Source organism: Lindgomyces ingoldianus (assembly GCF_010093535.1).
Source record: "Lindgomyces ingoldianus strain ATCC 200398 unplaced genomic scaffold BDR25scaffold_4, whole genome shotgun sequence".
Classification (NCBI taxonomy): domain Eukaryota; kingdom Fungi; phylum Ascomycota; class Dothideomycetes; order Pleosporales; family Lindgomycetaceae; genus Lindgomyces; species Lindgomyces ingoldianus.
In genome coordinates, this window is record NW_022985165.1 from 85559 (window position 1) to 109586 (window position 24028).

Genomic DNA, 24028 nt, shown 5'->3' on the forward strand with positions numbered 1-24028 from the left:
ATGGCCTTCAAGCGTCTGGAGGCAGGGGTTCCATTTTTCTTGCATAGCTGGCTTTATTGTGACCCAGCCCGGCTCTTCTCTCTTAAAAAGACCTCTTATTAGACTTTGAGTAGGACTAAACAGAAGTGCAGACACATACACCTGAAGAGGACTGTCCTCTATTGCCCCCTTGTGATACATAATGAATCGGCGTGCGTCTTGAACGAGTTCAATTAACCCTGATGCATCTGATTGTCGCTACATTATCTTAGTATAAGTCTTTTATAGATATTATTGTTAACCTAATATTTACCTGAACTATTAAGTCAAGTTTTGTTATTGAAACTATTCCAGCCGGCACGCTCTTGCAGAGGCTAAGAGCCTCAAGCCAATACAGGTACTTTCCCTGAAGAAAGCTGTCGACAGCGCCTCCATCCTGCAGGTCAACTCTGTGATTTCCAGAAGAGTTGACATTCCAGTCTTGGAGGTGATCAATCCAGTAGATACACGAGTAGCGTGACGTTGCTAATGGGTCTGGATCCGGCTGTTCAATGCTCCTAGCAGGATATCCAAACGCACTTAAGCTGTACATATCCCGGTGTAGCTTCTCTGACATAACTTTAAGCGATCTTGAGTAGATCGTGTAGTGCGCCTCTTCTATTCCAGATGGGAAGATTTTCTTAAATTCCTTGGTAAATAGAAAGTCCCTTGCGGATTGATGTACGAAATAGACAGTGTCATCTCGAAGAGTGAGGAGAGAGCCACACAGGCCAATAATCTCTCGTAACGACTCAAGATCATCCCGGATATCGTCAAGCATCTCAACAAGAGATGTCAGTTCTTTTAGTGTGATTGGCCGGTATACAGTCGCGATTGAAGCTAGTATTTGGTTGCAGAGACTAGCATCGTCTGATTTAGATATCTGCTCTGTCATTCGCTCGTAAAGAGAATCTAATCCAGGTGGAAATTCTTTTAACTTTTTAATGACGTTCCGTTTTGGAATCTTTTCAAGGTTTTGACAGACTAAAGCTACCCAGAGGAAGGTGTTGTGCGCATGCAAAGATAGATATTCTGATACAGCGTCTCGAGTTTTTTTGTCGTACCTCTTCTTCCTTGCTAGCCGAAGCACTCTGTGTTGGATGAATGTGCTAACTGCTGTAGAAACAGACTCTGCATTTAGTTCTAGGCAGAGTCTTACCTTTTGCCCAGCCATCTCTAGATGCTCCTCGATGTCAGGCCAATTGCGGCTAGAGACAATCCACTTAACTCGAGAACATATAGAGGATGCCTGGACTATAAAGTCCAAGAGTTTTGGTAAATCCACTATACATTCATCCAGCGCGTCAATAATTAAGTGGGCGTTGCTTAAGCTTCGGTCCCGCAGGATGTTTGTAAATATCTCAGTTAAGGCAACCCAGGCATTTGCATCCTCAAAGAGGGCCTTACCAGCATGCTCGTGCTTCTTCAGTATATGCGAGCAAAGCGATGGCTGCTGGTCAATGAGCATATACAGCAGACCTCGGAGCATAGTAGTGGGGGTGTTGATTCGCGAGTCTGTGGCCTGGAAGAAGAAGTAGGACAGGATATGTGTCTTAGCCATTAGCTTTTCTAGTTCGTTGATGATTCCACATAGTAACATTGTCTTGCCCTTACCAGGATCGCCCTTGATCCATAGCAATTGGCTCTGCGGATCGTTATGCCACTGTTGGAACTCAAGGTTTTCTAGGATCCAGCGGTACGAGTCCTCTATTAGCCCTTCCTTGGCTTCTTCAATGCGCTTCTTGTCATCGCGGGGATCTGTCTTCCGCAGATCCTTTAGTAAGTTCCCGACCTGGGGGTTGGTTTGATGACTTTGATTATCTACTCAGGAAAAGAATTAGTTAGGCAAGGAACTATCAAACTCTGCTCTTACTTAAGAATTATGCTTGGACATACTGGAAATGTGGGAAGTTGGATTGATTGGGGGGCCTAGTTTACACCCGTCAGATCTAGACGTCTCTCATATCACACTAATTCTTCCTACCAATAGTTGCCCCGCCACTGATTACATATATATCTCCCGATCCTTTATGGAAGCTCGCGGTCCCTTGGTCAGCGATACACACGCTATCACCACTGCCGCTATGTGTTAGGTGCACACTTCTAGCTTCGTCCGGGAGAGAGGTAGGCATTTTCTCCATTTCATTGATCGCCTCTTCAAGCTCCTTCATTTGAGCATTGGTAACGGCTCCCGTAAGCCTCTCGCATGCAAGCACTTGGATGTCCAACAATATCCCTTCCATCAAACACTCCACTTTAGCCCCTTTCCCTAGTGTACCTAGGACCTTCTTATATCGGTCGTACCACTTGTCGTCATCCTTTCGAATAACCCTCTGGAAAAGTTTCTGGAGATCCTGAGCCTTCTTATTGCATGACTGTAGAAGGGGTCTCAGTGAGTCCTGTGCAGACATGTCGAGTGTCTGTACCCTCTCTTTGGAGATTTGGAGGATATCGTTGACTAGCGGTAGTCGTGCAGCCACCTGGCGAAATGCATCTGGCTGGCCTTTCGCATCTTTGGTGGCATCATATACCGTTTTAGTTGCCTCGGTGATCGAGATGACGCCTGAAATCAGACTAATAACAGCCCCAGCCTCGATGAAGCCGGTCATGATAGGTAGTTGACGACGATCTCAGTGAGCGTATGTTAGGCGGTCGAATGTGCTAGAACTGTAAGTATTTGACAACACAGCGAAATATAGCCTTTAGACTTACAAAACCGGACGATGCTGCCCGGTGAGATCGAGATGCGCAAAGAGCGTTTGCGAAGGAGCGAGGCTCAGAGAACTCAATACTTTGGTATAAACATAAGGGGTAATGGCGGACAACTGAACGAGTTATATTTTATTCTCTCGGCCTAATGAATGAGAACGCGGCGCATTTTCCGCACGTTTATTATTCCTTCGCGGCGCGTTCAGCAATGAGGAGATGGTGGGGTTTGCGTGGAATAACGAAACCCAGGCCCTGGATCTATGAGGGCTAGAACACACCTAGCAAAGCATAGGCATGGGCTGCGCTTCGTCTAACGCCCCCAAAACAACAGCTTAGAAGGCGTCAGCGAATCCTTTTCTGTTTTTGCTTTTTGCGGTCGTGAATATCTGTCGGCGGGCTGCATGATGCGATTTTAGTCTCACCGGACTCGCACGACCACGTCAACAACACAAGCATGGGCAGCAGGTAGGCCGCTGAGAAAGCTGGAAATATTCAGCGCAGTACTATCATTTTTCATTTAAATGTCTTCGCGCTAAGGGCGGAAAGGTGAGCAGATCAGCTTTGGAGCGCTTTAGGCATGATGCAGAGGGTTGGATAGCTTAGGCCTTGCGGATAGCATGCGTTATTGTGCCTTGTAAAAGGTTAGTTAGAGTCAGAATTTCAACCAGTAGCTGGAAGTTCTGCGCACGACTTGCACTGCCAAGCACTTGGCACGTGCACAGGTAAAAAAATTACGAATAACAAACAGCAAAACTACAAGTAGAAAATAAACGATAATTTAATCTTAAGAAGACGTTACTAGAAACAAAGATAAGAGAAAGAAACAATGCAGTTTGCTGCAGAGGATTGCTGAATTTCATAGGTATATCTCTTGTTTTGGCATTTCTGTACCATTTCACGACCGTTCTCCTGAAAAATTTAACTGTAACCAGCTTTTTGCAAGGCACAATAATAGCCCTCAAAGATTCAGCCTGGCTCGCGTCGGAGTTGTACACCGGCACAGTTAAGACCTAGGATGCGAGCAGCGGCGACAGCATGCCTCTAAGCGCTCGGTATTGGCACACACTTGACTGCATCTCATTTGACATCTCTGATTCGTATATTCTCACTGAAATCGGCACTGCCGATATTAGTGCTCCTTCGGGCGGAACTGGAAGAGTATGCCATGAATATGCAACGTTGAACTTGATGTCTCCCAAGACCTTAAGACATTTATGTGGAGATAATATACTATTCTACTAATTTTATTATCTCTATTGCTTAGAGGAGACAAGACATTAATTCAACTATATAGTTTGCTGATAGGCTTTAGCAAACTTCGAGCATATTCTATTCGTAGAACTACGTACGTTTTGAAATATTTGCCACTGAGCCTCGCCAGGAGCAGGTGAACGCCTTGAGGGCGCTAGCAGGCTCCGGTCATGATCTAGTGAGGTGGCGAATCTATAAGAGGTGAGCTAGTTCACGAAGAGGCATAGTAGCTAAGGTTAAGTTAGATCAGGGCTTAGGTCGACCCTCTTGCTAAGACTAAGCACAGCCGTAGCTGTGACATCCACAAGCCTGAATTTTTAGGTTAGTCGACTGCCCTCTTCTGGAGCATTAACTGAAGAAGTGGTTTATTCATTAACGAAATAGAATTTCAGTGTAGTGCATCATATCGCCTAGCGTGGGACATGTTTAGGACGGAAATTGGAATCTTGTTAACGTTCTGCTTGAATCCGGTAGCATGGTTTACATATCGACCCTACCTTAGTCATGTTTTGCATCATGTGATATCATGAAGTATATGTAATTTCGATATATGTCATAACTACTTTAGTATAGTCGTGGTAAAAGACACTTCTCCGGACACTCTCTCCTGGAGACCATCTAATAGTCCTTCCTTCCTCTCTTCCTTCCTCTCTTACCATGGCTGAACACCATGCTCCCTGTTTAAATAATTCACAACCTTTCCAACATCAGCATCACGCTCCCCCTCCACCACCTTCCTAATAAACTCCCCCCCAATACTCGCATCCCCTGCGCCGAATTTCTTCAACACCTCCTTCCCAACCCCTCCTAACCCCGTCGCTAAAAATCCAGGACTAATACACCAAACCTTGACACCATCTTCCTTCAACAGACGGTTCCAATACAACATCATCATATTCAATGCCGTCTTGCTAGAGCGATACGTGATGTGCGAAGGTTCAAACGGCTTGGGCCAGCCGGCTGGAGGGTTGGGGCGCTGCATTGCGGAAATGAGACCAGAGGAGCAGGTAGTGAGGGAAGAGAGACCTGAGGTTACGAAGAGCAGGCGGGGGGTAGAAGATTTGAGGAGCAGTGGCATGAAGATGGTGGTCATGACTTGGGTTGAAGTTACGTTGACGGAGTACGAGGTTTGCCACGCTTCGCGGATGCCGGCTGCGCCGGGCTTTTGTTGCATGATGCCGTCGAAGGACGCGCCTAGTGGAGTGTGAGACAATATTGGTCATTGAAAGAGGAGATTCGCTAGTTCAGGCAGACAGTAAGAAGAGGGAAATAGAGGGGAAATTAGAGGGTTTGTAACGGCGCATACCAGCGTTGTTAACAAGGATGTCGATTTTCCCCCATTTACTCTCAACCTCCTTGTATGCTTGGTCGATGCTCTCATCGTCCACAATGTCAACTTGCAGTGGCACAATTTCAGACTTTGAATTTGGGTTCTCAGATGTCAGAGTGGAAATCGCGTCTTTAGCTTTGTCGATCGAGCGACTGCCCATGATAATGGTATACGGAACCGGGGATGAGAGTAGCTCTTTCACAGTCTCATATCCAATCCCCGTGTTGCCGCCTGTAATCAAGAGAATGGTTTTATCGGACATTTTCTATCGTATAGTAGGCTTGGGGGAATTTGTAAAGTATCAGATGCGAGTGAGATGAACGGTTGATTGAGCAGCATGACAGTTGATATCTTTTATATGGTAAGGCGTTCAATGCACCTGCATTACACTTGCTAACTCCGCATTGTTTACTCCGGTGGCTGTTTGCAGACGTTGAAATCACTTTGGGGCGTGATCTAAAATGCTAGCCCTTCAGTAGCTCGCTGCCGACGAAGCTTAACTCCGAAATTTCATCTCAAGATGGCATGGCCGGGAGCTAACAACTACCAGGCCCTAGGAAAGATAATTGGCTGTGCATGTTGGCGAAGGATGAATAGTCGCGGATCTAAGGGGCCGAGGCCGAGTGATAATTCGTTCACGTATATACCTCGTATCTATTATGTCGATCATGCACATCGTAAGATCTATCTTGTCGATAAAGTAGGCGTCGACACAAGCCAATTCTCCCAGAACCTTAATCCATCAAGTCCTTGCTCGCGACAAAGAGCGCCGCTTTCCTCTGCCATTTCAAGCTCCTCAGTCGCCACGCCAACACTCCAGCCAAACTTCTCTGCTGTCTCTTGAGCTGTGACACCACGACCGTATATTCGCCAGTCCCACGGCACATCAGTTACCGGAGCTTCATCATGTAGTTCTCGTAGCCAGGCAACAAGACTAGTAATCGTCTTGTCATCCGTTCGGTCACGTCCTTGGACAACAAGCAGCCCACTCTTGAATTGTCTCAGCCTCACCGGAAGCTTGAGCTTATCCCACATCCGCGCAGCCTTTTCGAAGTCCGTCGGACTGACCAATTCCACGCCACCCCTTGCCCGATTGAACACAGCCCAGAGATCGACCAAAGTCACGATGCCCCCCTCTTTCTTGAGAATACCCCGTGTATCATCAGTCAACCACTCTGCTAGATTCCTAGAGAGCTCCGATACGTAGAGCGACTCTGAGCCCGAGCCCGATCCAAGCATATCCTTCGTGGTGACTAAGCCAAGTGCTGAAGCGGACTGCGATACCAGAGCGCTTGCTTCAGAACTACCATTCGTGCCTAAATTAGCTTGTGAGGCAAACTGTTCTGCGAGAGCAATGATTTCTTTGGCCGATGTCATGAGCGCCTCGAGATCTTCAAAGGCGCCTCCAATCACTGCCTCATTGTTCCTCCTCTGCTCAATGCCGCGTCGTTCCAAGCCCGCAATGCCGACAACCTTGTTGCGGTCAGAATCCTGATCCAGCGCGGATGCATATCCGTCGTCGAAAGCGCCGGACGAAGGTCGAGGTTTGGGAATTGGTGGGGCGCTCTGCAGAAGCCACTTCCGCTGCACTAAGGCATTCTTGAGACGCTCGTAGAAGATCTTCTCCCCACCCGCACGGAAAGAGAACTTGATGCATTCGACGGTTTCTTGTTGAAGAGGCGAGTTGTTGAGGGAGGGGCCGGGTGATTCGGACCTGCCCATGCTCTTAGCCATCTCGAGACGCTTATCTGCGGCAGACAATAGCGACGCCCCGCACATCTCGCATGTAAGCAAAGATGGATGATTTTGAAATGTGCACCTGGGACATGAGAAGGAGTTTGACCCCGACGATCCAAAATTTGCATTGGCAGGACTCGTTGTGGAGGACAGTCTCCCGAATGTGTTGTTGCTTGGCAGAGGAACAGGAGGAAGGGGAGAGCTCTGCCGGTTTGTCATCGCACTTATTGCTGCCTTTACCACGTGCACCAATGGTGGCTTTATGCCACACGCCAAGCAGGGAGGTAGGGGAGTATGCGCATTCGCAGTTGCGGGATCGAAGTTGGAGGGGACTGGATTTGAAAAGGAGCATATCGGGCATATCCACGTTGCACTAGCAGCCGGCGGGGGTGCTGGAGAGGGTGCCAGCGAGCGCAAGGGGCTGCCATATCTCTCAGGGGTGGTCGAGCTGGGACTATAGGTTATGCCTGCCGGTGCTGGAGGCGTGCGTGCGGAGAGGGAGAGTCGTTTAAGCGGTTTTGGCCAGAGCGTAATCTTTGCGGAGGACTTGAGGAAACCAGCCTACGTATGTTAGACTTGCCAGAATTGGGCACTGCCGGCGGGCCATACGTAGAACTCTGGGCGCTCGACATCCTTCAAGTTAATGGCCACGGAGCACTTTCGCGGCTCATTATTATCGACATAGCATGCACGGTGAGAAGTGAGGTACGCCTGGCCATTCTGGTACTGGGGGATCTTGTATTTTCTAGCAGCCATTGTCTGTTAGCCCAAGCCCCGGGGGTCCAGGGGCATGCACCTACCCTTCATACAGGCCTACAGCATCTTGCACAAACAGCAGCGTCTCCTCCGGCAAGAGCGAGGGGCGCAGGGCAGTGGTGAGGTCTAGTTGATGTAGAAACATTCAGGTCATGGGCGAGAGAACAGTCGACGGCGAGAGAGGCCGAGGACTGCGACCGACAGGGAACCTTCCCACGCTCGTGCGCAATTCACACTCAAGTCCAAGCCTGGCTTCGTCATTTGGCCCACCCACCGCGGTTAGCGCCTCGCTCACCCTCTTGGCGACTGCCACCTGACCCTTGAGGCCAAATCACGTCCCGGCCACGCCCTATTTCTCACTCCTCCTCACTCCTTCACCACTTCGTCCACTTCTACTTCCACCCGCGCCACATCGAAGACGCACCTCCTCCCCTCTTATTTTGCACCCCTTCTCATGTCTTTGCCCATTACGATGGGGTGGCGCCAGCCCATGGCATCGCACACCCCCGCCTACAACCCAGTGCCAGCCCGTCAGACCCTCGTGATGTCTGCACAACCGCTTCCTGTGAGTGCCCGCCGCCAGCACTCCCCGTCTTCGAATCCTGTTCATCGTTATTTGCAGCAGCAGCAAGCAGCGCCTTCGCCAGATGCGAAGCCGAAGAAGGCCGCCTGGCCCCCCGCTGTGCGTGCATATGTCCAGCGCGCATTTGAACCCGACAATGCCATCGAAGGCGTTTCAAGTGCCGAGATGGAGACAAAATTAAAACAGACAATCCAGTACTTCGCCGAGCTCAACTTCTTGGACCAGCTTGACTGGGCAAATTATCCTCTCCCACAGACGATTGTCCAAAACGAGAGGAAAGCAGCCGCCGCCGCTGCTGTTGCTGCTGCCGCTTCCGTCGTTGGGAATGGATATGGCTACGCAAACACGGCTCAAGCAAACCACGTATTGACTTCAAATGGATCCGCTAACTACATCTCATCTTTCTCCTCCCCCAAAAGCTCCAAGAAGCGAAAGAGCTCAGATATGGAAGCCTTGAATCCGGACGATGGCACTCCTCCGCCTTGGCGAAAAACTAACAATACTGCCTTTGATACACGAGAGACGCACTCCAGCGGAAAGCAGGAGAAGCGTCAGAAGAAGAACGAGGCTGCAGGAGGGAACAGTAAGTTTAACCAGGCTGATCTGGAGAAGCGTAAGCAGCGCTTCCAGACGGCAAAATCTGGCAGTCGCTCAACCCCCCCGTGGGCGTCCTCGCGAAATGACTCTGACTCAGAGCCACCGCTACCTGCCGGACCCGTTGTTGGAACGAACATGACCCTCGAGAAAAGCTACTTCCGCCTGACAGCACCCCCCAAACCAGAGACTGTTCGCCCGCAGCATGTGCTTGAGAAGACCCTGGAACTGCTCAAGAAGAAGTGGCGTGAAGAGAAAAACTACAATTACACCTGCAACCAGTTCAAGTCGCTGCGTCAGGACCTGACAGTTCAGCACATCAAAAATGCCTTCACCGTCAGTGTCTACGAAATTCATGCTCGGATAGCTTTGGAGAAGGGGGACTTGGGTGAGTATAACCAGTGTCAGACGCAGCTACGGGCGCTCTACGCGCAAAAGCTTGGAGGACACCCTGGCGAGTTTACAGCATACCGCATCCTCTATTTCGTGTATACGTGCAACAAAACCGACATGAACGACTTGTTGGCAGAGTTAACCCCAGCAGACAAAATCCGACCAGAAGTGAAGCATGCCCTTGATGTCCGCTCTGCGCTAGCCCTTGGCAACTACCATAGGTTCTTCAGACTGTATCTTTCGGCGCCGCATATGGGAGGCTACCTGATGGACTTGTTCATCAAGCGTGAGCGTCTCCATGCTCTCGCTAATATATCCAAAGCGTAAGTGTCTCTTTCTAAACTCCAGTGCAATGGTCCTGCTAACACTTGGTAGATACATAAGCGTGATGCTTCGCTTTCTCACGGACGAATTGGGCTTCGACTCCGACGGGGAAACTCAGGAGTTTCTCGCCACCTGCGGCGCCCAAGACCTGGTCGAAGAGAAAGTCACTGAAAAGGGAACGCAAGTTCGTGTGATTCTCAGGGGAACCGCAGCAGCGAGCATCTTCGAACATCATCGTGCTGCTGCCTTTAAAACCGTAGACATCAAAGGACAGATATAGGTCACGGTACGATCGTAGACATAGCTTCTTCGAATGACTCCCCCGACCTCCAACCTTCTTTCTCTTTTGATATTCTTATATCCCGTACGAACGTGTACAATTTTCTCAAAAAGTTTCTTGCGATATCCTGCGCCACCTTTCCTACGTCATCTCGGCATTCGTCCGCCTAGAAGTAATTTCAAACACCCTTACCCGGTGTCAATTGCTTCGTTTCTTCGATTCAACCGACCGGATGGCGGGGTTCCCGCTTTATGCGATGTTGGGTGGAAAGTTCTAGTTCGTGGGTCTTCATACGTTTTACGTCTCGGGATCGTGGACTCGGTCCTACTCCGCACTTTGTGGCACCGCTTAGTCTCGTTTGGGAGACGTCACCTTTGCATTTTGGGCAGGGCGAAAAGTGTTGGTGCTCGAAATCGGATGCAGACCGTTGCTCTCGGTCTGTTCCAGGACAGATCACGGCTCGAACATGGATGTGATGACAATTTGCACCCTTGGACAAGATGGTTTTTTTTGTCTCAAACCCTAGAGCGGGTATGGGGTGTGAAATACCCGATTGCGCACGTGGGATTTGCCGCTGTCAGCATTATCGATGGAATCTTCGGCCAAGGCAAGTATGTATCCGTATGTTCTCCAGATGCGCACCTGGCCGTTCATGCATTTTGGGGCTCCATTTCCGCCACCACGATCTCTAGCTACCTCGATCCCTTGGACTGGGTGCAGCCGTCGCGGGACTGGGCGGCAATGGATTGCTTGTGGGTGTTTTATGGTTCACGTGTTGCCAGCATTTTCATTGCGGAGTTTCGGGTGGAGGCGCAGGTGGAGGCCAATGGGAGCATGAAGATGGGTTCTGTCACTGTGATTCGCTCACACTTTTGGCGTCGGCAAGCTCTGGACGAAGTTCAACGGTGCTCCCTTTCTGCTTCTGGAGCAGGAAGCGCGAGCGACGGGAAGCTCTCGTCGCGATAGCTAATGTATTGGTTCACAAATTTCCCGTGTGCTGAGCGCGTTGGAGTGCTGTCGAGTCTGAGCCTGCCCTGCAAGGCGGCATCAGCGAGCGAACAAGCCAACGACATGCGTCGGGCGTACTGCAATGCAAGCGATGCTCGGGAAAGGCCGCACAGGCCGAAGCATGGAAGCAGACAGAATAATGGAAATAAGAAATTACACACTGGATAGGCGCTGCGCGTAGGAATAATGCGTTCTTGTGGTAGAGGGGGTGGTGGGCGCTCAGCCAGCTGTGCGGGCAACGGCAACGCTGTGGAGAAAAATTGAGTGTTTTTGAATGAGGCGATTGGTTCAGAGGGCATAATTCACGCGATGCCTGACTGAAGCGGAGAGCGGAGGGCAGCTGGACCTGCATTTTGCCCAGCAACTAAGCCAGTGTTGAGCATTGGGTTGGCCGCCGGCTGGAGGCCTTCATGTGCCATCCCCACCGATCGCGTCGTTCGGTTTGGGCCTTCGATCCTTTTTTCTCTTCCCCCCTTCCTTTGACTGGGATTCCGCACGCCCATACTGTCACTGTGGACTGCGGCGTCGTCATTTCAGCGCTGCGGTGCCCGTGACAAAGCCGCGCATACTGACCATTCGCACTGCGCCGCTCGCCCCCGTCCGATTGCTGTGTCGCAGCCACTGTTCAAGAGGCGCGGGCAGCCAGGGTCACCGCCGGGGGGTGGCCAGAACAGCGCTGCATCCTTCATTTCTGCCACTCGCCCTCGCACCAAACTTGGTCCATCCACGTCGACTGGGCACTTCGCAAACTTCACGACAACACCACGCCGGCACACTGGGCAGCTCAGTCGGGCTCCCGTTCTCTGAGACTCCCGCGCCAGCTCAGCACAAGCCATCCCACGAGGCGCTGTTCATTTCCCCCCGCGGCCCAAGCACCCTCACGCCAATCTGCCGGTTTTCATCCTTGTAGGGCCCTTCCACCATCCGCACATCGCCTTGCAATCAAACCGTCTACACCACATCCACCACATCCACCGACCTCGAGTCCGCTGCACCGCGTCCACGCTGCTTGCCATCACCGCTGCCACCGTCGCCGCGCAAGAGCCGTCGCCATGAAGGTAGGCCGCTGTTCTGTCCTCGCGCCTCACTGTCCGTCGTCGAGTCTTGGGCACCATCCAGCTAACGCACTACCCGCAGTTCCGCAGGTCGATGAAAGGAGAGAAAGACACCCGGCCGCACCACATCTCCATACCGCCAAAGGATGCTATAGCCATCGTCCCGCCGAAGAAGGTGAGTTGTCCCCGTTGTCGCCGCCTTACTACCCCGCCGCGCTTGCAGCAGGCAGCGAGGCGCCGTGGGCTGTAAACGAGCTGCGCTGACTGGTACCTTTCGCTCGCGCAGGTCATCAAAGCCCTCTACGACTACCAGGCACCCGATCCCAACCCCAACTCCGGCTATCTCAGCTTCTCACAAGGCGATTTTCTCCACGTCGTAGGCCGGGAAAACGACTCGGACTGGTACGAGGCGTGTAACCCGTTGCACGGGACACGAGGTCTTGTGCCCGTCACATATTTTGAGCCTGTCGGCAAGACAGTGCGAGACAGTGGCAGCTCTACAAAGTCGATGACTCCAGGCCTGCCTAGCGCCCCGCACGACTCCGGATACGCAGAACGAGGCGTTGCTAGCCCCAACGGCAGCAACGGCAGCGACGACATATCGAAGATGAGGCTGTCGAAAACCCTAGGTAAAGGCTCGGGCGCCATGGTCTACGGCATTGTCATGTACGACTTCAAGGCAGAGCGGCCAGACGAGCTGGAGGCGAAAGAAGGGGAAGCCATCATAGTCATCGCACAGTCAAACCCAGAATGGTTCGTCGCAAAGCCCATCACGCGACTTGGCGGTCCCGGTTTGATCCCAGTGTCGTTCATCGAGATTCGAGACATGACCACTGGACAGCCAGTAACAGACGCACAGGAAGCCGTCCAAAGGGCAGGCGTGCCAAAGGTTGAGGAATGGAAAAAGATGGCGGCTGATTACAAGAACGGAAGCATCCCACTAGGCAAGCTAGAGACAAACTCGCAGCAGACGCTCCAACAAGGCATGGCGCGCATGAGTCTAAGCAACAAGAGTCAAACGGGCCGTGACGCAAATGGCGGCTTCTCTCAAGAGCAATCGGCGAGTTTTGCCTAATCAGATTTCCCCCCCGTTTCCTTCTGACATTGCTTGCAGGCACCCTCTCATTCGCGCAACCCCTCCCAGTACCAGAACCAGAACCAGCAACCACCCCAACGAGCATCCGATCCCTCCCTATTGGCGCCCGTTAAAGCATGCGTCCCTAAATATTGTTTTGCCGACGACATATTCTGGTTCATCATTGAGTGTCAGATGTCAGATGGCCGATATTGGGAGCTCCAGCGCCTATACCAAGACTTTTATGATCTGCAGATTCAGCTAATCGCCACCTACCCCGTTGAGGCTGGTACCAGCGGCTCGGGCGAGCGAACCCTCCCTTTCATGCCTGGTCCCGTCACCTACGTCACCGACAACATCTCAAACGGCCGACGAGCCAATTTGGACGAGTATATTAAGAATCTGCTCAAGCTAGGACCTCACATCACCCAGGGCAATCTGGTAAAAAGCTTCTTCGCCCCAAGGCAAGGCGATTACGAGATAGATCCAGAGGTCGGTGCAGCGGAAGAGTATCGGCTGTCGCAAACATCGGTACGATCCTCTGACCCATCACAAGGAGCCTCAAGGCAGTCGTCGGCCGATCAACTGCAGGCCACGACTCCTCAGACTCCGTACTCCACAGGGTCTGGCTATCCGAACCACCAACGGGGTCAATCAATCGCAAGCCAGTCATATGGAGGACCTAATTTCCCCCAGCAGATTCAGCACCAGAACACTGGCCTTTCTGCCACGTCAACCGGGCTAGGCTCTGCTTTGAAAATTAAGGTATGGTTCGAGGAAGACAATTGTGTGGTTATTCGCATGCCGATATCGTTGAAATTCATCGACCTCTACCAGAAACTGAAGGAACGCAGGGCATTAGAGAAGCCGGACGAGAAAAACAAGCAAGAGGAGCTCGTGGTCGAATACAGGGATGAGCTGGAAGGCCAATTTTACCCCATTGAAAACGACGAAGACCTTGCGATCGCGGTGGAGAGAAATCCGAAATTAACTCTGTCCGTCACAACTGCAAGGTAAGTCAATGCCACACTACAACAAATGCCTTGCCCTACTATGCCCTGCCTGTCATGTCCGCTTTGATGCCTGCATCCTCCCAACGGATAGCCTAGTCGCAACGATAGGCTAGTGGTGGATTACTGCAAGAGTTTATGATGATGATTGATGAAGCGGTTATGCACATTGGGGGTTTCTCATTTGGGGTGCGTCGTTTTCTTTTACTTGGTTAAGGGTTGAGTTGAGACTAGTTGACGATATTGTGGTGGCCACTCTCAATTTATCTAACTCAACTCTTTCTTCCTTTCGCTTTTACTTCATTTCGGCGTTCGAAAAACGTGGAGGGGGGCGGGGGAATGGATGGGAGGCGTTCTGTGGGTGCATCTCGGCGAAAGGCTCCTCTCTCTATTCCCCAGGTTGTTTACTACTCGGATTTTGACCCTACGGAAGGACGGCATTGTCATTGGGAAGATTTGTGATCCGATTCGAGGCCTTGTGTGATGGAAAGATTTTCACGCAACGCTGTCAGACTAGCAGCCACGATGGGCATTGGGGGGAAGGGGGGCATGAACATGAGGAGGGTTTTGCGCACAGCATTGGTGGCAGCATAAGAAACAGGCAGTCGTCTCTGTTCATGGAGTTCTGTTCTTCTAAGGAGCCAAGGGAAGCATGTGTCACTTTCACTAAGAAATTGTGTTCCTTCGTTTGTCACGCCTAGTGGTGTAACGAGGTGGATTTGGTAATGGTGTAAAGTAATTACTTGTCTTCTTCTCTTATCTACTTTTTAGTCCCGTGGTCTTCTTCGCGTTTCATTCTACTTAAATTATCGGATGTTTGTGGAATCCCAGTCGGGCGCATTGGTATTGGGTGGATGTCTGAGGCTCTGGTGCTGGTGTCTTTGTGGCTGGGAAAAGTTATGTGGTGTCATGGGGAGTGGAGCTTGCTGTCGTAGTCGACCCAATATGAGGTAGTCGAAATCGCTCACCGCTTTTATGTGGTGATAGTGGGTGACAGATGCTGATGTGCAGTGACATTCTGGCTCAACTGCCATTGACGAATGACAAGCCCGGTGACTCTTGCACTACGACTTTTCGTCCCTCGGGCTTCTTTCCTCCGTCATCGGGCCCCGACGGCCCAAGCGCCGAAGTACCTGCCACACTCAGCCCTAAATTTATTCCACAGCCTGCTTACCCGTCACAATCCGAACCTCGCCTTCCTTTGAGTATTTGCTTTTCCCTCACTAAACCACGTCTCTGTGAAGTGCGGTGCCTGCGCGTCTCGAGCGGACGTAGATATACGCGCTACACGCATCGTCATACGATTCCTGTTCCCCTCGCGCGGGGTCACGGATCTTGATATTGCGAGAATACATGCAGCACAGGAAGCGAGAATTCATTAACCATCGGAGGAAGCTGCAATGGGGGAAGGAGAGCGCCAGCAGCGGACTGCTGTGGTGAAGCCGGCTCAAATTGCCAGTGCGGTTGAGGCTGAAAGCTGGACAGCACCTTCGACAACTACGCCACCGTTACCAACCCCGAATTTTACTGCGAAGATACCGACGACGTCGATGAAGAGTATGAATGGCGTTGGTGCGGAGAAGAGCTGGAATACGTCGAGACTGGGGCTGAGGGTTGGAGCGGATGCTATTGCGGCAGGTGCGGCCGGGGTTTTGGTTGCGCCGATTATTACTGCGATTGATCGGTACGAACGAGCTGGTTGACATGGGAGATGAGGGCGCTGATATACCATAGGGGAATCATTGAGAATGCATCGGGGCGTAATACCCTAGGTGCGAGTCTGCAGGCGTCTTTCAAGGAGATGCTGTTCCGTCCACATAGATTCTTCTTCTCAAAGCCCTTTGCCCTGATCTACGTACGTTCTGAGGTACCTATAAGCATGGAGGAGAAGAGCTCACGAGACAGACGCTATATTTCGGCACCTACTTAACCGCCAACACCATCGACACAGCCTCCTCTACCCTCTCGAACAAGCCCATCACGACTACTACAGCCGGAACCTCCAAGTTCCTGGCAACCTCCACATCCAACCTCGCCCTTTGCCTCTACAAAGACAACCGCTTCACGCAAATGTTCGGCGCAGCTAGCTCCACGCGCCCAGTTCCACTCCCCACCTTTGCCCTCTTCACCGTCCGCGACTGTCTTACTATCTTCGCCTCCTTCAACCTCCCGCCACTCCTCTCCCCGCATCTAGACAAACGCATGTCCGAGGAAGTCAAAAAATACGTCGGAGCAGCTAGCACGGCGCAGTTTTTGACCCCGGCAGCCGTGCAGTTGGTGTCTACGCCGCTGCACTTGTTGGGCCTCGATATGTATAATAGACCAGGGGTGGGCTGGCAGGAAAGAGCGACGAGGGTGGTCAGGGATTGGGGGAAGAGTGCATTTGCGAGAATGGGGAGGATTATTCCCGCGTTTGGGGTGGGAGGTGTGGTTAATATGAAGGTTAGGAGAGGGTTGATGGAGAGGTTGGAGTAGAAGGTAGAATATAGAGCGGACACATGGGTAAGTTTGATGGGTAAGACTCCCACATAAGTCTCAGTGTGACAAATTTATATATCCTTATTCTAGTGTGTGTTGGTTTTATGACATTCTCATGGCTTTCCATTCTCCTCCCTCGCCTCTTCATATTGGGTACATATTTCTAGTCCTCTTCGGCGTCGCCAGCTTCGTTTGGTTATTCAGCCGAAGCCCAACCTGAATGACTGAGGTTGTCTCCCTCGGCTCCTCATTCTTGTCCACATTGATCATGAGCTCCATTTGAGCGGGCGAGCATGTCATCAGCAGACAGAATTGAGGTCTTGACATATATCCTTTCCTGGACGTAGCAGTCTCCATCTTCTCTTGCATTCTCACTGCTGGGGTTGTTCGATTCTCATTTTCCTTTGTCACGCAGTCTGTTATCCATTTGCCACATCATATCCGTTATTCCCATGATCTTCGATCAGTTAAGTCCCGCTTGTATAATATCGCCCACCCAGAGCACCACGTGTGTGCAAACAAAGAGTCGTCAGGGGCTAGATCTCTGGCACATCCAACAGTGTGAAAACTCCAGTTCTTTTTTTTCACGGTCGAAAGAAGCCTACCTGGCATGGACTGGGTATATAAGCCCTCCCTCGCTCGCTCTTGCCAGCTTTCTATCCTACACTCCATGTCACGACCGGACTGGCATCTCCAAAAGAAACATCAAGTCTCAAAGCCGACGTGTACCACACCTCTAATCCCTAAAAACGTACCACGCCAGGCACATGTTTCTCATGGCACCTGAAAACCGACTTACCCCCGGAAAAGAAAATCAGAACATCTATTTCTAATGTTCTCTTAACACATCCGTCTTTTAAAACAGATACTCCTAGCTGAGCACGTATGACTTCCTTTCTAAAATACCCAGTGCCCCCAGGCCATGTCCCTGGACTCTGGATCCGTTGTCTGCCAGTCGAAAAACTGTGAGAGCCTATCATTGTGTGCAGATCTCCGCTCTTTCGACAACCCCCTAGAGACACTAGGAGTGGGTTACCGAAAGAACTGTTCCCAAAGGAGTATGTGTATTTCGTCCTCGGCCGTCGAGATATTCCGGTTTATGTCCCCATGTCTTCTACCTCCCCCGGCGAGGAAACTATCTTACCGGGTCACACGAGAGCTTCCCGAACCACTCACTTCCCTGATACGATATCGGAGCCATGGGATTTGGTGTTGGAGTGTTTGCAGCGAAACCCTCCTTGCCAAGTTTTGATAGAGAACGAAAGCCAGAATCGGCGCCATGATGTTCGTTTTGGTTTAGCGCCTTGTTACTACAACGTTAACAGTCTCGGAATTCCTTTTTAAAAGCCTCAGTGTTGCTTCCATATGAGTGGGCTTCTTCTGGATTGAATATTCCAACATAGCCAAGCTATGTGCGCGCGGGGAATTTCTAGGTATCCTTGGTACTCCACCTTCTTGGGGGCTTATCAAAGCGCTATGGATATCACCGAATGCGCATCCGGAATCCAGCAACCGGTGGGGATTCAATTACGCATTCAAGATCGAAATACACCTCCTTTCTTCCGGGTCAACCTAGGTCTAAATTCTAAGCATGCTTGAACATGGCGAGATTCCTGGGCGGTGTTTCTTGAACCTCGAGTTCATGCCGGTATAAAATTGCCGCAGGCGGAAATCATGCGGTGCAGAGCTTCTCGGGGAGCAGGAGCAAACAAATCCGTGAAACCCTCTCATGGCTCATATCTCCTTTTCTGTGCTGCTGGCACTTAGGATTTCTACTTACGATGGGGAATTTGAATGAGGGAATCCCCTTCTTGAAGAAAAAGACCACGATAGAACAGACTTCATGGCGTCCCTTGCGCTCCTCCACGAAATAATATTACGGAGTCCGGAGGTGTATGGTACGAGATCTGGATATAACTTCTCAAAATTATGCAGAATCCAGAAACTAGACACCTCCTCTCCTAGAAACATGCAAGCAGCAAGCGTGATGCAAAGCTGGTGTACACGAAAAATATCTGAAAATCCGGATGATGGATTGGGCCTGCAGTGCGCCTTTAAAAAAGCCAGTATATTAGAATCGATCTGGGACAGCCTCTCCAATGCTTCCATTCCTGGTTGATTATGCTGCCGGTTTCTTGGACCACAATCTAACGACCAAAGCTTTAATGCAGTGACTCTGAGTGGACGACTGAATGAGAACATTTGTTACTCAAAAGACGACGAATACGATTTCACTGGCCCCCAATTCGGTTGTTTCGAATTCATATCGAAATCACCGAATAGCGCAGGACCTTAGACCCAAGAGCTTGAATATTCACGGATTCATTCTGCCTTCGGGATCAGCGCTAAGGGGTACCAGTACTGTCTCCACTCTCCATGCCAAAATATCAGTACCTGCAGAGCATGCCGCCAGCCTCGGACCCAAAGTATTGGGTAGTGGTTCGTATGTCATTGCGTCTTACCCTGAATCACGATCTTCAATTCTTCCAGTTTCTGTTGATGGCTGGAAATATTGGAAAATGCGATAAAGAAATCGCAAAAATGGATTATGTCGAGACAAGGCTCGACTCAAAATCAACGCCCAGTATGATGCATAGTTTTCTGAATGCATTTTACGTCTCTCAAAATAGTCAGAACAACCGCCCACGCCTTAGTATAGGCCCAGAGACCTTTAAAAGAGACTCAAAACGGGGCTGCTTCCAACGTATGGATTACGCGAGTAGCTCTATGTCTGGGGACTTTTGGCTCCTCTTTTAGGGGCTTTCTGTCGCCGTTTTTGGAGTCACTTGCGCCGAAGTCCCAAGACTAATTCCCACAACCCTGTTAGCTTTTCTTGCCTAGTTCCCGCACCGCCCCATGTTGTCTCGTTTTATGCTTCCCGGATTCTAAAATTCACAACAACTGAATAAGCCCAAACTGGACCTATATCCATCCTGTTGATATATTATTAATATTAAGCAGCATTTTAGGTAGTTTAAACTAGACAACTTAATTTCTTGCCTAGATAGGTATGTAGTGTCAGATATGCGCACCTACTGTCAAGACAGGAGGAACGCTTGACGAAAGCTGCTACATAGTACGAGCAATAAGCTCGAACAGTATGTTGCTGCATGTTGCAGCAAATTGCAGCAAATTGCAGCATTTTGCAGCATTTTGCAGCATTTTGCAGCATGTTGCAGCATTTTACAGCATGTTGCAGCAAATTGCAGCATGTTGCAAGCTGGTCGCGCATAGGGCAAGTGCGCGAGGGACTCGGATCGGCAAAACAAAAAGCCGAGCAACGCGAGTAGAGCAGAAAAAGGATCGATAAATAAACACGATCAAGACAATCAATCAATCATCCCATACATCATATCCAAACCCATCATTCATCTCAGGAAGCCCAGAAACAGTGCTTCAATCTGACATGTAGACAGTTGGGTATAGTTCTTTTTAGTTATTTGCACTTTAAAAACTATGTAGCTACTGTATATAAGGTATTATTTTTGTCTTATTCTCTACAATAGTTATATTGTGTCTTAAATGCTAAATATTAAGCTGTGGAAAGCCTAGAATAGGTTCTTAAACATGGTTGCATATTCAATGTTTCTAATTATACTGCTAGGTTATTTTCTACCTCTCTCTTTACTCTCATTTAAAATCTTTTAACATAGAACTCTTTTATATAATCTTATAAGCGCTTTTTAGATGCGTTGTATGCTATACTGTGAAACTAGTTTACTTTAGTTTAATTCTTATACCTTAACCTCTCTCTATTATAGAATATATAGAGTATAGTTTCTTTATTAATTGTTACTAAGCTTTAGGTTAAACTAGTAAAATACAAGATAATAATCTATTATTAGTAGCTAATTTTTTATAATTCTAAGTTTCTTCTAGTAGTAGTGTAAGCATACTTTATAAAATTTTAAAGATTAGCTATATCTTATTTAAAATACTTATTTATCTCTACTATAAAGCTTATAGAAGCGTGTTTTACACTAGTTGTTTTTAATCGCAGATTTCTAGGGATATATTAGATAGTAGAAAAACGTAGAGGTTAAAATAAGTTTATATTTTAGTATTAAGTAAGTAGAAGATAGTAGATTTACTAAAGCTTTAATTATAAATGTTGTAAAACGCTAATAATTTTTAAAAAACAAATATAGAAAACTTTATACTTTTAGTAGAATTTTTCTAAAAAGTTTTTTTTCTAAAACACTAGTTTTCTTTAGATAACTATTCTAAAGTGTTAATTCTTTTAGAATTAGTTAACTATTAATAAAGTAAATATTTTAAATTAGATTTCTTTTAATATTTATTTAATTACTATAGGTGTTATAGAGTAAAATATAATTTAAGTACTAAATTTTATAAAAGTAGACTATTTACTTATATAAATAGTTAGATTAGAATGCGTCTTTAAGATATTTATTTTTAATAATAATAAAAACTATTTTAAAGTTAACTCTATACTTAGTTACTTAGCTATAGGTACTATTAATAATTCGCTTTAGTAGACTAGTAATTAAGACTATTGTAACAATTTGTATAAATTGTTCTATACAAAGTTTACCTAACAAACCTACATCTAAAGGTTGTATCTGCCCCAACCCTGCCATGCCCCTTGCGCTACCTGTAACGATTCTCATGAATCGTTCTATCTCGGGTCGCTCGGAACCTATCCGAAGGGTCCCTGTATTGGCCCTGACTATAACTGAACCCTGTTCTCTGCAGTTACCTCTATTCCCTTATGTATTTAGTTGCACCTCTGCCCTTAGCTAGCTTAGTAGTTTTCTAATATTCTTTATATAAAGCCTATAGGTGTTAATAGCAATTCCTAGGTTCTAAGTCTCCACGCACTTCTATATGCCTCTAAGTAGATTTTTACTGCATTTAGACTTATTATCTTGCCTATGCTAATATATTATATTAGAAAACTTACTTTTACTAGTAATAGCTTTATTAATAATATTATATTAAGTATTTATTTAACTATATTTAACTCTAAGAAGTGTTTAATTTAGTTTAAGTTATAATTTTTATACACTATTAACGTACTTTACAGGCGAGTTGCTTACACACCTAAGTTGCTTACTTTTGCTAAGACTCTACTACACTACTTTTCTTACACTAATGCATTTCTAATAACACTACTTAGATATGTTAAAAAAACATTAAATGCAGCTTATGCTTTAAGCTTTTAAATAAAATATAACACTTTTTAAGTAACATGCTATAGCTATTTATAGAGTTTTTTTTAAAAGATAATAAGTAACTAACGCTCTAGACAACTTTTCTAAGCTAATTATATAGCTAACTTATAAAAGCTAGATAATAATAAAAAGTAAGTAATTGTTTAGCACATACTTAAGCTAGATGTGTAAAGATTTCCCCTCTAGCTAGCAGCTATAGCTAATATAGCTAATTATTTACACACTAAGCATAATATAAGCTATATTAGTATAAACTAGCTTAATACATTTCTTAAGCGCTATTTAGAGCTTAAAGTAAAGTTTAAGTGTAAGTATAACTATAAAAAAGCTTTTTATAAAATTTTTATAGTAATTTAAAGCTAGTTTAATCTTATAAAGAATATTAAAGCTAAGTATAGTATCTAGAATAATAACATATATAACTTTAATAAAATAAGGTTTATAATAGGCTAGATATCTACTAAAGTAGTTATTATAAGTTTAAAGAAACAAGGACAGCTAAAAGTAGTCTAGCTAGGTAACTAAAAGTAGATAACAGCTATCTAAAGCATTAATACTAAAAAGTAGGCTATTTTACTTTTTATTATTTTTTAAGATAGTAATTACTTTTTAAACTAGTATAAAAAGAAATTTTTACTTTAAAATTAAGTTATTATAGTCTTTAAGCGTAGCTAGACTACTAATTAGCTTAGTTTAGACTAGTTAAAGCACTTTAACATGTATAAAATACTACAACAGTTTATAAATGATCTGTAAAAGCAAAGCTTGCTTAGAGTAATTGTCACAACTGCTAATTAGAGAGCAATAAGAAGCAAGTCTATTAACTATAAGAGGCTTATAGAGAGCTTAGGTGTAAAGATAGGATAGTAAGTAGCACAGATAGCACTAAGAGCAAGCTTTCGGAGAAAGATAGGAGTGTATTGTAAGAGAGACGAATCGCTGCCAAGCCTCGCTTGTCAGGATTCATGCTTATATACAAAGCACAGGTCATATGACCTCCAAACAGGTCAGGTGAGGCCATACTGGCCCGTTCTGGGACATCCGGCCTTACATTAGGCACTAAGTGTCTTAGGCTGCTTGTCTAAAACACAGGCGCGACACCAAGCCTATGTGCGCGACGCAAGGTCCCTGTGCTCTTCTTACGCAACAGTAATAGTTAGCGCATTAAAGTAGGTTGTCTAGGTTAAAGAATAGTTACAGCATAATGCTTAGCAAAGTAGTATTAGACAGGTAATAGATGTATAATAATAACATTTAACTATAGCATGTAACTAATTACTAACACACTAATATAGCTAAAAACATAAATAATAGCTAGCTTTAGCTCTTAACGCGTTCTTACCCTTATAATAGTCTTTCTTTGTTATAGTTATGTTACAGCTATCTAACCCCTAAGTACCCTAAGGGCTTAGCACAGGGTATATAGGCTCCTTAGCCTCTGTACCTCTGCCTCTAACCCTAAGGTTTATGTTACGGTCTACGGTTGGACCAGCGTAACTCCACCAGCAGTGCTCCACAATCTAGCTGGATTGGGACAGGGCTCGCTTACAGACCAATCGGAGGACACAGAAGCAGCACGGCTGCCCGAAATCATGGAGGAATGCGTCGTCTAATAAGGAGACAGGCCACGTACTAATAGGAGTTCAAGGGAGCTTAAGGAGCCCTCCTTAGCAGGCTCCTATAAACTCCTCCTGCTCCCCTTAGCGCACTAAGCACATGTATATAGTTCCTATATTAAATAACTTTTAAAAAGTGTGTTTAACATTTAGTTTATTTTTTACATAGACTAAGTAGCATTTAGCTTTCTAAAGAGCTATAATACTATTTATATATCTTGCACTATATATACCTCTAACTCTATCTAACAAGGACTGTTTAACCCTAGCCTCCCTACTGCTGCACATAGGGCAAACTATAATCTAGTTACTCTACACTATCCTCTATTAGCCTATTAGCCTGTACGTAGGACTGTACACCCTACTAGTTAGCCCCTTCTGTCTGCCCTACTTCTCCCCTAGGGATATTATTAGACCTAAGTGCTTTTTAAAGCAAAGATTATAACATTAAACACTACTCTTTTTAAAAAGTATAGATACTTTTTAACATAACTTAGATTCTAACATAGCCTACACTGCGCTATTAGGATCTATAAAAGTTCCTACTTAAAGTAAAGCTATTCTAGCAGAACAGATTAATTTAATTTAGGATAACATTAAAAAACTCTAGCAGATT

General features: G+C 47.2%; 7 protein-coding genes and 1 pseudogene across 8 annotated transcripts in view; 3 read left to right on the plus strand and 5 right to left on the minus strand.

The window, feature by feature from the left end:
* Positions 1–1944, minus strand: part of BDR25DRAFT_379103 — a pseudogene marked incomplete at its 5' end in the record, with an annotated part of 4243 nt that extends 2299 nt beyond the window's left edge. The window contains 3 exons of the mRNA in view: positions 1–237; positions 293–1839; positions 1915–1944. Of these exons, the coding sequence occupies positions 1–237; positions 293–1839; positions 1915–1944 (1814 nt within the window). The remainder of the gene's footprint in view (positions 238–292; positions 1840–1914) is intronic.
* Positions 1945–1950: 6 nt separating this feature from the next.
* Positions 1951–2941, minus strand: BDR25DRAFT_278147 (uncharacterized protein). The gene is made up of 2 exons (XM_033687664.1): positions 2731–2941; positions 1951–2679 (listed from the first exon to the last, which is right to left on the minus strand). Exon 2 carries the CDS (start codon positions 2625–2627, stop codon positions 1989–1991), a length of 639 nt encoding a protein of 212 aa, XP_033552455.1. The 5' UTR covers positions 2628–2679; positions 2731–2941; the 3' UTR covers positions 1951–1988.
* Positions 2942–3387: 446 nt separating this feature from the next.
* On the minus strand, positions 3388–4351 carry BDR25DRAFT_349899 (uncharacterized protein; the record flags this gene model as incomplete). The annotated part of the gene is made up of 6 exons (XM_033694609.1): positions 3388–3433; positions 3553–3737; positions 3792–3929; positions 4077–4170; positions 4242–4270; positions 4310–4351. 6 exons carry the CDS (start codon positions 4349–4351, stop codon positions 3388–3390), a joined length of 534 nt encoding a protein of 177 aa, XP_033552456.1.
* Positions 4352–4556: 205 nt separating this feature from the next.
* Positions 4557–5570, minus strand: BDR25DRAFT_278150 (NAD(P)-binding protein; the record flags this gene model as incomplete). Its single annotated transcript, XM_033687665.1, has 2 exons — positions 4557–5172; positions 5276–5570. The coding sequence occupies 2 exons, from the start codon at positions 5568–5570 to the stop codon at positions 4631–4633; spliced, it is 837 nt and encodes a 278-aa protein (XP_033552457.1). The 3' UTR covers positions 4557–4630.
* Positions 5571–5810: 240 nt separating this feature from the next.
* On the minus strand, positions 5811–8018 carry BDR25DRAFT_278154 (Vps36-domain-containing protein). The gene is made up of 3 exons (XM_033687666.1): positions 7846–8018; positions 7655–7790; positions 5811–7606 (listed from the first exon to the last, which is right to left on the minus strand). Exons 1-3 carry the CDS (start codon positions 7944–7946, stop codon positions 5993–5995), a joined length of 1851 nt encoding a protein of 616 aa, XP_033552458.1. The 5' UTR covers positions 7947–8018; the 3' UTR covers positions 5811–5992.
* Positions 8019–8090: 72 nt separating this feature from the next.
* BDR25DRAFT_86755 (uncharacterized protein) lies at positions 8091–10270 on the plus strand. The gene is made up of 3 exons (XM_033699174.1): positions 8091–8366; positions 8424–9694; positions 9747–10270. Exons 1-3 carry the CDS (start codon positions 8256–8258, stop codon positions 9973–9975), a joined length of 1611 nt encoding a protein of 536 aa, XP_033552459.1. The 5' UTR covers positions 8091–8255; the 3' UTR covers positions 9976–10270.
* A 1657-nt stretch (positions 10271–11927) lies between these two features.
* BDR25DRAFT_86771 (uncharacterized protein) lies at positions 11928–14625 on the plus strand. The gene is made up of 4 exons (XM_033699175.1): positions 11928–12041; positions 12121–12213; positions 12325–13098; positions 13153–14625. Exons 1-4 carry the CDS (start codon positions 12036–12038, stop codon positions 14128–14130), a joined length of 1851 nt encoding a protein of 616 aa, XP_033552460.1. The 5' UTR covers positions 11928–12035; the 3' UTR covers positions 14131–14625.
* A 1057-nt stretch (positions 14626–15682) lies between these two features.
* BDR25DRAFT_211730 (uncharacterized protein) lies at positions 15683–16598 on the plus strand (the record flags this gene model as incomplete). Its single annotated transcript, XM_033684695.1, has 3 exons — positions 15683–15807; positions 15858–15978; positions 16029–16598. The coding sequence occupies 3 exons, from the start codon at positions 15683–15685 to the stop codon at positions 16596–16598; spliced, it is 816 nt and encodes a 271-aa protein (XP_033552461.1).
* Positions 16599–24028: the final 7430 nt, after the last annotated feature.